Source organism: Pagrus major, chromosome 12 (genome assembly GCF_040436345.1).
Source record: "Pagrus major chromosome 12, Pma_NU_1.0".
Classification (NCBI taxonomy): Eukaryota; Metazoa; Chordata; class Actinopteri; order Spariformes; family Sparidae; genus Pagrus; species Pagrus major.
In genome coordinates this window covers 17,042,717-17,056,007 of record NC_133226.1, presented here as the reverse complement: position 1 = coordinate 17,056,007, position 13,291 = coordinate 17,042,717, and the positions used below count along the sequence as shown (strand labels likewise).

Sequence of the window (13,291 nt, the reverse complement as noted above, 5' to 3'; positions counted from 1 at the left end):
TTAGTTAATCTTAGATACATTTTTCATTCATAAGGATAAATGTGTAAAAACCCACCCATCTTCACATGTTATTATAAAGAAATCCCACTTTATATCAAGTGCCTGAAATGAATTAAGTCCAAATGTGCCATCGATTTCTATGTATTATTGGAAAATGATATCACCAATGTAATGCCTTGATTTTTTTATTTTATTTTCCTTTTTCTCTTCAAGGAAAATTTTGTTTGACTTTTTTTGTCCTTGTTTCTTTCTTTCTTTCTTTCTTTCTTTCTTTCTTTCTTTCTTTCTTTCTTTCTTTTTTTTTTTTTACCACATTTTATTGTTTCTGTGTTAATGTTTTATGTCTTATTTCATGTGTTAAGAAGTGCCTGTTCACTCTGGAAATTTTTTAACTGTAATTGTTGCCTTATAGTTTGTAAATCTGAATTTTGTAAATTTATAATAATAGTAATGATTTTAAAAAATATATATTTGACATGCACTCTCTCGCACTGGCTCTCGACCTGACGTGATGACGTCACGGCACTTACGACTGAAGCACGCGTGGGCTCATAGTCCGCAAGTCCAGATGGTGGAAGTTTGGATCCAGCACTAGTGTGGCATGGTGTGCGCATGCGCATTAGCGTTGACAATGTCGCTGCCGTTTAGACTTTTCCTATGGGTAAACCAGCGTCAATGCGTTTCGATCTCCAGAGGTAATTAACGAGCTCGCATACGTGATTTGCTACGACTGCTTTTTAAATAAATCCAGCTCGATGTACGTAATCTGTATAAATGTAGAAACGAAGCATGTAGAAGCCTTGTGCCAGCCTGATTTAGCGGCCATAGGAGACACTGACAGCACTGACACTGCTCAGCTAGCTTATGCAGCTAGCTAGCGAGCTAAAGTCGGATAGATATCAATAATCAGGTTGTAGCTATATAAATAATCAGCCAGATAAATGTCGGATAGCAAAGATATTTTAGAATATCGACGGATAGATGGATGTAGCTCGCACATTAATGCGACAGTCTTTTAAAACTTTCTTAAACAAGAAAACGACCATTTATGTATGACAGTCCAAAATTAATACATTAATTTGTATGAGGGGGTAAACCTCCCATGAATGATGATATTGATGACAGACATCTATTCTTGTATAATACTGTACTTTTATACCTGTATTGTACTTGTAACTGTATTGCACTTGTATCCTCCATGTTGTTTTTCGTTTCTTTACTTCTTTGTACTTTAAATTGTCAATAACCCTCCTGTTGACAGGTGTTAGTATTGTACTACAAACATGTTGCAGCACCAATGTTACTGATATTTCTATGTCCAAATAAACTAAACTTGTAAGCAATAAACGAGGAGAACTCAAGACGAGCAAATAATCACAACTTTTTTAAAAATACAATCTACAGGTTTCACCAACAAGCACCTGGTCTAGTTATTAAGGTAAAGGAAAGCAGTTAACATCATGTATGAATAACCAGATGTGTTTTGACACAGCAGCTGGACTCCAGTTTTCAGTCATTGTATCAGTTTGTATGAATTTCTTTTTCATGACCAAAAGGGATGAGCAAAAGATAGAAAATGGTTTGATTTCCATTTTCTATTTTGTAAAACAATAAATAAAATCACTTGAAAGCAGAAATGAAGAATATATCTTGATATTCTGATGAAGCAGTCCCATTGTTTAAGACTGGCTCTCTTTCTTTGTTTTGGGCTGATTTTCAAAATCCCTCTGGACTAATTGCAGGGGATACAGGTCACCTGTGTGCAGGGTGGGGAGACTGACTCCTGATTGAGAAGTGGAAGCAGCTCCCTCATCTTCCCTCCCAGCCCATAAGCGTGTGACAATGCCCTTTTTGTGAAGGCTTAAAAGAGGTGGGGAGTGGCACCAAGGTGGCTCTCACACTCATTCTGAATCTGTCCCTGACTCACTGAGAACCTCATCCCCTTAGATTGCCAGCCAGAAACTCTGGTCTGTTTAGGCTCTATTTTTTTTTCTTTGCTGCCCCACATCATTCTAGTGAGGACACTGTGTTTATTCTTGAAACCCTTGAAACACAAGCCCCTATACACCTTCAATTTTGACATTTTATTTCACTGGGGCTTGTAGGAGCACATTTCAGTTTGATTATCCCCTCAAGAGGCATGTTTATTGGTTTATTGTCCAAGTAGCTGACATTGGGCATCCCCTCTAGATTTACATGCTTTTTGTTTGTATTTTTATGTAGGTTGGGCTAGCCTGTAAGCATTTTACTGCCAGTACCGCCACACCGTAAGTGGTTGTGGTCATTTCCAGGTCAAGAGCAGCAACTCTTATGGTTTTAGAAATGACAAAACAAAATTGTTCAACTGTCATATAAAGGTCCTTAAGAAGTATGCTGAAATTTTCAAGGAAAACCTGTTCAAGGTGACCCTGATTATAACCATGAGCTCGATCAGAACATTGGCACAATCCTACACTTAGCGCTCTCGTCTTGAAAATGACCACATGACATCTGCTTTCTAGTGATTTCATTTTTGTTGTTGTACAAAATAGAAATCGAAACCATTTTCATGATTTTGTGGATCCCTTTCGGCCACAAAAAAGAAGAACACATTGTATTTCTCTCTTTTATGTGTCACAACACATCTGTCCACCTTAACAAAAATAGACGCCCACAGCTGACCACAGAACATATAATCTAAATTATAGATAAATAAAATTTAAATTATAAATAACCAAACAGAGAAAATATTTATAATGTAATACAACTTAATTGTGACATAAAAAACAAGTCGAGAAACAATAAATGGAATAAATAAATAAAACATGGGGTAAAAAGGAAAATAAGGGTAAGTTATAGACACGTGCGCCACACATGTTACTCTCTGGTTCATAGACGGTATAATAAATTGTCTTCAAGTTGATACAAGACATAAAATCTTGGTGTGGGAGTGGGAAGGAGAGGCAGAATATTTCCACATAAGTTGATTGCTCATCATTCATGTACAGAATGTTAAAGCCAACATGTTCAGTTTTGCTTTTGGCAAATCCAAATCTGGTGCAATGCCACAATGACAGACTAAGAATTAGGCTCAATTTGGGTTGGAAGAGTGATTAAGACGAAAATCACATGACCACTCAATTTTCTGGAAAGAAAAATGAATGGCCAGCAGATACACTGACCCTGGCCTGGCAGAATGAATAAGCAGGCAACTTCGACCGATATGTAGCCCAAAGGTTAGAGATGCTAATGGGCGGCCAGAATGCTGCTGGTTCAAACCCCCTGAACCAGCAAGATGGCACAGTAAATCTGGCCGAATGATAGCTGTCTCAACCAGAGGGTTGTCAGAGCCTAGATTAGTTTCAGAATCCTGCCATTATGCCCTCAGCCACCACAGTTTGTGTTTATTTATGGGGTGTTTGGATAGGTTAAATACAGTTGATTAATTTACCAATGGGGATTGAAAAAAGTATTTGATTCTAGTTTATAGAAGAGTTTGAAGCAAGGAAACTGGGAGGTGATGAAGCAGCCTTTCTAAGTTTGCTGCTACCCTCTGAGTTGAATCAGTGGAGGACAGATTTATTTAAGATGTATATTTTTTATTTGATCTAAAATAAGAAAAAAATTAACATGATCAACTCTAATTGGTTTCTTTTCCTTAGAAGTTCTCAAAGAAAATTAAAAGTGAGCATTTTCCCATAACTAATGTTTACGAAACTAGGAGGTAGTCTTTGGGTAAACTTTCTAGAAAAGTCCCTGTATATTATATTTTCTAAAAAGTGCAGTATCTGACAAGTGTGCAGAACAATAGTGATCGCTGATTGGTGAGGAACTGCTGCGGGGCAGGACTTCGAGTAGAGGTAGAGACTAAAGGACAGCAGCGTTGCGCTCCTCTTTATTTAAGGTGGAACCGAAACTATCTGTTGAAAACCCTCCTGATCAGGCTCAAATTTCCCCTTTTTGTGGCATTTTGTCCACACACCAATGTTAATACCATCACCTCCAATAAAGTGCAGCTCGCAGCCACAGAGGAAGGGTAAGGGAAGAAAACATCCTTGAGCAGGAAGTCAGTCATAAAACGAACAATAAGGGACACAGAGGACATGCATGTGTAAACCAATCAGATGGTGTTGTGGGTGGGACAATTAGTCAAACCACAGACTACAGACAGAGGATGTTGCCTCAAGTAGTGCATTTTAAATTTTTTATCAGTAATGAAAGACAAAAGGCATCAATACAATATTTGGAAAATATTCACAATAACCTGTTTTTGTTATGTGAGGGCGATAAAATAAATAGACTGTCTTGGTCCAGCTGTGTGAAAGTGTTTAATGTTGCTCCTCCACCTTTGTCTCCTCAGCACTGTGTGTCCAACAGCTACACAGTAGTAGCGCTCGGTTTACAGATAGCAGCTATGATGGCCTGTATCCTGGACACATCCAAACCACGCCCATCCAGAAAGCCCTGTTGGCTGTCGGGTCAGGTGTGGCTGCACTGCAAAATCCCTACAGACATGGTGAGACTCGGCATGGGGCTCAGGCTTTGGTTTTTCTCTTCATCGCCCGTCTTGTAATGGGGTGTACAGTTGCCGAATGCTCATGACGCACACCATATTAGTGCAACGCCCTGGTTTGATTTTGGCTGGGGACATTTGACCCCTTTCAATGCGTTTCCTGCTTTTATCTCTGTGGCCAAAATAAGGCAAAATGCCAAAACAAATGCCAGAAAAAGCCTTCCCATGAACAGAAAGTACAGCCCAGTCACAAACAACCTACTTTATAGTCAAATATGGAGATCGCTCTCTCCCGCTGCGATAGAAAACCCCTAATGTCCCAAACTTTGGAAATTTGTGTAGAATCAATCTACATGTTTAACTGCTTTGAGGACAATCTTTCATACATTGTAGCCTTTTGGAAATTATGACATCCATCACTCAGATTTATTCAGAAAAGGCAAAACAAGGAGAAGCTTCTTCAAATTAAATACAATTCTAAATATTTACACTTCGTGAATATTTAGAATTAGAATTAGAAAAAAACACAAACATGAATAAAGGTGTAAAACCTGTCACCGTCGTTAATGCCTACGCTATGTCCAATGGATTTTAGGTGGAATATGATGGAAGTCTGGTAACAGCAGCTGAAATAACTATTGTCTAACACACTGTGCAGCACTCCTTCAGTGTGGGAGTAAGTTAGCAGCAATAGTCATTTTACTAAAGAGGGGATTGCAAAACAAAAGGTCATGTGGTCATACAAAAGCAGCATGCTACTGAATCAACCAAAGGGCAAACCACATGTTAACAGCTTAATAAAATAATAATGAATAATATAAAACGACGGGAAGAAATGAATTTGTTTAAAGATACTCAAAAGTAAGAACAATATATTGGAATAATCCATTTGAGGCCTGTTGGTGCTTTACAACATTCAACAAGTATGTGTGCTGATGAAACCTCAGTCAGCCAGTCTGCAACTGATATCGGTAAGGCTGTATCCTTGGCATGCCTGACACATTTCAGGTTAATGAAACTTGAAACACTTTGTCATCCTGTGTATCATTCTCAGTAAAGTGAGACTAACTGTGGGGACAGTACCTGATGTTCTGTTCTCATGCACTCCTTGTTATACTTTCTCAGGCTTTTATTCTCTGGAGACTTCTGTTACTGGATGTGCTTTAAAAACAAATGAGCTTAAGTACCCTGACACTTTCAGGGAGGAAGAGAGCACTATCTGGACATGTGACATCCCATTTAGGGAACACAGGTGTTTTTGACTTCTTCACCGCAGTATCGGTTGATTGCCACAAGACAATAGCTGCTTTATAAAAATGTAATTACAACCCGATTTGATAACATTTGACTCTTCCCACCAATATCATTTCAACTCCACACTCTTGTTCCCTATCAGACTTTCTAGTCTCCAACTCAGATACCTCATGACATCACCAGACTTTTCAGACATTTTCTCACACTTGAAAAATCTCCTTCAAAGCCACAGCAGACACTGAACAGCTGTTTTTTACTGGCTGATTAGTACTCCCTGTGATGACTAAACTAAAGTCTTGAGATGTATATCATCAGTGTAACAAATTTAACAAACAAATCTGGGTCAATCAGTCATTAAATTGTAGGTGTAACGTGTTAAAAAAACCTCTGAATTGTACTTTTAATACCATTTAATGGGATGAAACTGTCCCTACAGACATGGTCGCTGTGCTCGGAGAGACAACAGGGCACCTAGCGTTGATAAAACTCAGAGACAGGATGAGAAATGATCCCGAAGGCTACACTATCCTAACGTGAGTCCTTGTCCATTCAGATTTAAATTGAACTTTATCTGCTGTGAATCAAATTTTATTTCGTCTTTCTTGTCGTTTACTTGTTATTGCAGAGAAAGGCCCAGAATACGGCTTTCTACACTCGATATGAACAACATGGCGTCACTTCCTGACGGCTCTTTCGGGAGGGAATACCTCCGTTTTCTGGAGGACAACGTGAGTCTCCACCGATGTGTCATGAAACTCCAATCAAAGACAGCTTTATACTTCACCTTTCCCCTGAAATCCCTCCATCTATGTTTCTCTTTCATCTTTACTAATGCATTCGCTTTCCCTATCGATCAGCATGTGACCCCTGACTCCAGGGCTGACGTGAAGTTTGTGGACAACGAGGAGCTGGCTTATGTCATGCAGAGATATAGAGAAGTCCATGATTTGCTGCACACCTTGCTGGGCATGCCCACCAACATGTTGGGTGAGTCGGGGTCCATCACTGTCCTACACAAATCCTCAAGTGTAATTGTGTTATTTAAAGGAGCTTGATAGCCAAGCAGTTTTATGCAGTTTTTCTTAACTGCTAAGACACATTTCTTGAAATTATGCTCCATTTCCCATAGCTCTAAAAACATATGCAGAACTGCACACTCATCTTCACAGACTTCCATGTCAGAACCAAACTCTCCCCTCAAAACCATATTGTCTTACATCAAAACCAAACTTTGCCTTCAGACTTCACACAGAAGCCATCATATACACACACACTACAAAATAACCATAACACACTGGTGATATAATTTCAAAACTATGCCATAAAAACCTGGTACTGCAATGAATAATGGGGCCTGTGGTTTCCCCCCAGATCAAGCTCTCTAGGCTACACTTTACACTTTGGGCTACGATTAAGACAATATAAAGACACAACATATGTATACATTTTCGAAATGTTTTAAATTCTTCAATGTACTTTAGTAAAATAAACTAAAACTGAATAAAAAAGGAAATGTACTGTAAAAATATGCATCTGATAAAGAATGTATGCAAATAACTACAATGTATTCATTAACCAATGTAAATCAATGGGGAAAAAATCATTAGTCCTAGCCAGGCTGTGATGGAAAACCCCTTGTATACCTTAATCAACCCTGGCAAGCCTCAACCGTTACAGACCTTCAACCGCCCTGCAGAAATCTAAAACATTCCCCTATGGGGTTTTGAAAGGGAGAATTTGCTGGTAGAAAGATGTTGCTGAATCGAGGGTTGTCCGTGAATCATCCTTCTCTACCTTGAGGTGTTGATCCATTGTTCCAAAACATTTGAACTGACACATGGCCCTTTTACCTATGTATCCTAAGTCTCTATCTAAGTTAAACAAATCTCAATCATGTGTGTGGGGATTGTGTTTATGGTTGTGGGAAATGTGCCTGTCTTTTGTTGGATGGTGTCATGGTTTGGGATGTTTAGTTAGAAGGCCCAGTTATAGTGTGTAAGCAGTCAAGAAAAACTGTAACAGTACATGATGTGGCGAAGAAAAAGTCTCTAGGGTCTGGACTAAAACTATGTGTACGCACAAAGACAGGAATGTGCAGTTATGTGTTCTTTTTGTCAGATTTCTAAAGCTGTGCGTACGCCTGATTCTGTTTTATGAATCTTAATCACTGTGTAGGCATTTCCACTACCACAATTTTCCATACATGGATGTGAAAACGCTCTAACACATCCGTTTAGATATCGATATGTATGCCTGCTTCACCCCTCAATCGACCTGTCAATGAGAAGAACTTCCAAGAAGAAAAGTACATTTTCATCAGCCAGGTTTCACATCAGAACAGCTGTCATTACAGGCACCCGTTACAGCTGTGATTGTTTATAGTGCCCACACATGTACCTGTAAACCATCATCTTTGTAATATCTCAGTCATCGTTATTAAATGTCAGCTGATCGATGTTCAATCTGTAGAGCTCTTATTGAAACAAAGTGCTTCTCAATTCAGGATCAAATTAAAAGATCATCACCGGCGAGTAAGGGTTTAAATGTAGAATACCTTCTCTCACCTTATATTTCATGTTCACCTCATCATTTCACCCGCAGCTATCTCTAAAATAACGTCCGTACCGCACATTCTCACCACACATTCTATCTTAAATACCAGTCCATGTGTGGGGAAAGGCGTACGCATAGTTTGTGCGGACACATCAGTTTTCCATCGGACTGCTGACAGAATAATGAAACTTAATTGTGTCTCTTTCTCTTCCACGTTTCCCTTTCCAATTGTCCTTACACGGTTCCTGCTTTTAAAAGCATTTTCCTATGTAATTGTTGAGCTAAGCTTTCTGTTTTACTGATGACATATGCATGGACAGATTCAGTCTTACTATGAATAGACAAAAACTTTGAGACTTGCGTAACTAAGAGACAAAAGTTTCATCACGTAAGTTGGAAAGTTGAAACACTTGACCGTTGACTTTTGGTTTTCTCTTCTCCTTTGAGCTTAAATAATCTAAATATTTATTTCTATTTAAATTTCTCTGTACCTTTCAGGTGAGGTGGCAGTGAAATGGTTCGAAGCCGCTCAGACTGGACTTCCCATGTGCGCTCTTGGCGCTGTGTTGGGGCCACTTCGGCTAAACACAAGGTACAACGCCAGGGTTTTTACCAGAGTTTCAACTACAGCACAGTACTGGAACACCATGACATTTAGCTCTGACTGTGCCATATCGTGCTATGATTGGAAGTCACAGCTTGAGTGACTCAACAATACACTCATAGTATTCACCTGTTTCTGTACACTAACCACAAAGAACAGCATGCAACAAACATGTGCAATTAATCAGACAATTACTTTCATTGTTTACTGCTTGTATTATAAAAAAACATTCCAAGATCCAAAAATACTTCCTTTAAAGTTCAAATGACATAGCATTTTGAGGGTATCGTGCTTCCGCATCGTGACACATTTGTCAGTGAAAGAGGACAGGCAGGCAGGACATAACCTTGGGAGGAATAATAATAATTTGACATTGTACACAACGGGAAAGCAGTAATCATCAGGGACACAGAGACAAAGCCCATCGTATGCTCCTTGTAGTTGCTGAAGGATTGATTGAAGGGTTGATGTTACAAACCGGCTCAGAGGGGTTGCAACAAAAAGGGAGACCACACAAAGGCAAACATTTTGAATAATATTTCATTCAATTTGAACCACATTAGACCAAATCTAAATGAACACAACCAAACTAAAACCCTGCTGGTTGGGAGCACAGGATACAGAGAAAAAGAGGGACATCTCCAGCCCTCTGATAGCAGGAGCAGCAATCACAGGAAGTTCCTTCAGGCGTTGCTCATTCACCTGACCTCCTGCCGCTCTGCCTTAATACAGAACAGGTAAAAACACAAGGAATCACAAACAGAGCGGGAGTGGTCGTCACACTGATGTCATGATATCATTAGTTAAATATTGGTGGGTTCAACGCGTTATATTTTGTTTTACAGGAAGAAAACATTGAACAAATTGGATTTTGAAATAAGTATATAAAGAGATGGATTTTTAAATAGGTGCACAATATGACCGGGGATGTGATCTAAATGGGTGAAAGAGGCACTTCTCATTTCATCATGACTTTAATATAATAAAAAAACAGCAAATATTATTATTTTGAGCTGGACGTTTTAACTTTTTTTTTTCTTAAAAAATGATTTAAAATCACTAATTGATTACCAGTTTTATTACCAATTAAATTTCTTTCGATTTATCCATTAATTAACTGATCATTTCAGCTCTATATTGCAACCTTTTATGCCCTGAATTTCGTTTCTTAAGCCAAGTTCACATTGCTGGATTTCAGGATTGTAGGCCTGATCTGAGCTTGCTGATAAAAAAAATAAAGCCCCAGATCAGAGGCAGATGGGTGCACGCTCACATGAAGACAGTATGTGTTAACTATCCACAGACCCTAGCAGGCTAAATATCTGGGACAGCCAATGAGAGCAGACCCTCTTCTCTCCCCCTCTGCTCTGCTGTCATCTGCAGCAGCTCTCTGAATCCAGCCTGTGTACGGAGCGACACACTAACAGCCTTTAGTTTCTAAAGAATACACACTTACACAAGCGTTTCAGTATATGTAACCGCAATAGGAGCAGGCAGCGTTTTCAGTGCATAAATAATCCTTGCTGGCCGAGCATCCAAATCCACTCTCTCACCTTTATTATTTTCTTTTTCTGTAAATCAGCACACAAACAACCTTGACTTGATTCGGCTATGTACATAAGACTACAAGTGTAGTAAAAAAGCATTATCTCAACTCTGAGAACAATGCAGAAACAAATGATTAACATGTTGTAAACATTCCTTATTGTTTTGTGGTCTAGTGATAAGAGCAACCAACTGTAAATCCTTTCTGCCGTTGTAAAAAATACCTGTGAAAATGTGAATCATTAACCCTCATTCAATAACTGACCTTCCCTGTGTTTTGGGGAACTGGGCTGTGGTTTATTTATTCAGAAATACAATATGATCTATTTATTGTTGTTTAATGCTGAAGTGTTCCTTCTTTCACCCAGCCGTTTACAGTCACTGTTCACCTCCCTGGGTCCGTGGGCTCTTCAGAACGGTAGTCGGTCACGCTGTATCCTCAGCATCTTCTACGAGAGACGATGGGAGCAGAGCCTCGAAGACCTGCGACAGGAGCTCAACATAGAGCCGCCACCTGTCATACCCAGTGCCACCAACAAGAGGAGCACCTGAGGAAGACGACGGGAAGATGAGTGACTCAGGAATCACGGGACAAAAGACTTTTGATTGCGGACAAACCCGAAATATTTCAAGTGTTGCACTGTGGACTTTTTGTATGGAGGAAGGAGGAAGGAGGAAGTTATTAATTACGAAGGAACTGGGGAAGTTGGAAACATTGGCTTCTCCCTTCTTGCATCTCCTAAGTCTTTCTACATGTTTAGGCAACTTTTAGTTTGAAATGAATCTTTTTGAGTGACGTCATTTCAACAGGTCACGCTCACACACTTTGTTTTTGAGAATGTGACAAAAAGTATGTATTTTTTTTTATCAGGACAAAAATAAATTTAAAGAACTGAATTATGGCTGTTATTGAATACTCACCAACACACTGAGGAGATATTTTGTCATTTGTTAAATCGGTGTCTTTGTGGGTAGCTTTCTAATTTTATACGGTGAAATTATCGAGAAACAGGACAGCTGTTGCAGGTGCTCGGTACTAGCACTTCAGCGTGGGAAAGGAGCACATGTTAGCTTTAAACCATGTGAGTGCGGTTGCTTCTGACTCACTGATCACTTACTGTATTATATGTGAATCAATATTTGCCTACTTTTTACGGTAATGATGACATCAACAGGAAGTTGAACTGTGCACACTGTTCGGCAGGTGTGTGAGACTAGTGTCAAAAATCACCTTTGATTTTCTGGTTAAGAGCCTTTTCCTGCTAAGTTACAATGTAAAGGTTATTTTAAGGTAATTTCACAGCTCGAAAAACACGAAGAGAATAAGATAAAGCTTTCCCGCTGCAGCCAGGTGTCAAAGCACCTGTCGATTGTGTGAAACAAAGTAAACTTGATTTGTTTTATTGCCGGACCACCAGACTACAGAGCAGCTTCTTTCTTCAGGTCGTCAGACTCCATGATTCATCCTCAGCACTCCAGCGTTAAAAAGTATTGCTGTATTTAAATTATTTTAACATACATCATAGCTGGCCCTTAAAGAGTTAATAACAGGCTTTTATAATGAGCTGTTTACACAATGTCTGTTGAAATTACAGGCGGGCACGTGTGGGCTGTTACACTGTTACATCACATACTGTAATACTGAAACCACAAAAATTTCTGGGTTTACTACATCCTGGTATAGTCATTGTTTAAACATGTCCATCCTGAAGCCACTTCTCTTCTTACAGTTATTATGTTACCATGAAGGTAGGTAATAACCTGGACACTGTTTCTCTGCACTCTAGTGTTACTAGTAATTAGTGATACAAACAATTCCTTATTTAGATATAAAATAGTTGTCATTGTGAGTCAGCGTTGTATTTATTCCTGAGGAAATTCTTTCTACCCTCCTCTGGCATGTTGCATCATCAGGTCAGTATCAGAGGAACAGAGTGTCCGGGGTCACTTTTTACACTTCCTTTCAATTTTTTTTCATTGTTACTCAGTTCCCTAGTCACAAATGGTAGAGCCATTAAAACTCTATCCCCTTTTGCATCATTCAAACTGACAAACATTCGTTCAACAGGTACCACATACAGCATGTTTTTGTCCATTTAATTCTGATTGTAGTCAGTGCCTGTTCACTCAAAAAAAAAACCAAAAGCAATATTAATGATAATTTGCCTAAAACAGTGATTTTAAGTGTTTTAATTACATGTTAATTACATGTACATTTAATGCACAGTTTTTCTATCACATTGAGTAAATGTGAATCAATCAAATGACTTAGTCTGATCGAATTAAATAAATGTAGACTTAAACATAAACCTTGTGTGTTTATGGAGTTATTACACATAAAGTTAATGGTAACTTATTATTAGTAGTATTATTATTATTGGTATTATTATTATATGTTCATTATGTATGTGTATTTGCTCAGTTTAAAATTGTCTGTGATTGTAGTCATATGTAGCTGTCTGCGGTCCTGTCGAGACACTCTCACTTTCTTACTTAACTCATATGAGTCATCATATCTGCATGACTGCATTGGTAGGTTGTGACTGTGTTGGTTTGACGTTGCTGCCCTCTGGTGTTTTTTTTCTGCCAAAACCTCTGAGAAGACTTGGATGTGTTCACAGCCGCTCTGCTTCATACAGTATTATGAACATGAATCATAAATTGGGTTTTGGCTCAAAATCACTTCCCACTTTTACTAATGTAATAAAAAAGTTACAAAACTAGTGATGTGGACTCAAATACAAGTTTAAGAGAAGACACTACAGGTGGATATAGTACAAATACTAGTAGATGTCACCACGAAACTTCCCCATTTGATTACTTAAGTTCAGACAATAATTTTT

The 13,291-nt window shown here is 38.8% G+C and overlaps 1 protein-coding gene across 1 annotated transcript; it reads left to right on the top strand.

Moving 5' to 3' along the window:
* The first annotated feature begins 605 nt into the window (after positions 1–605).
* On the top strand, positions 606–11,345 carry coq4 (coenzyme Q4 homolog (S. cerevisiae)). Its single transcript, XM_073477436.1, has 7 exons — positions 606–695; positions 4,340–4,495; positions 6,183–6,279; positions 6,372–6,474; positions 6,604–6,733; positions 8,798–8,891; positions 10,817–11,345. Exons 1-7 carry the CDS (start codon positions 632–634, stop codon positions 10,998–11,000), a joined length of 828 nt encoding a protein of 275 aa, XP_073333537.1. The 5' UTR covers positions 606–631; the 3' UTR covers positions 11,001–11,345.
* The last annotated feature ends 1,946 nt before the right edge of the window (positions 11,346–13,291 follow it).

Bases quoted from the DNA above. Each gene is read 5' to 3' on its own strand.
- coq4 (XM_073477436.1), top strand. From the start codon at position 632: ATGTCGCTGCCGTTTAGACTTTTCCTATGGGTAAACCAGCGTCAATGC. The intron at 4,496-6,182 runs GTGAGACTCGGC...CTGTCCCTACAG, and splicing joins GCAAAATCCCTACAGACATG to ACATGGTCGCTGTGCTCGGA. The intron at 6,734-8,797 runs GTGAGTCGGGGT...TGTACCTTTCAG, and splicing joins CATGCCCACCAACATGTTGG to GTGAGGTGGCAGTGAAATGG.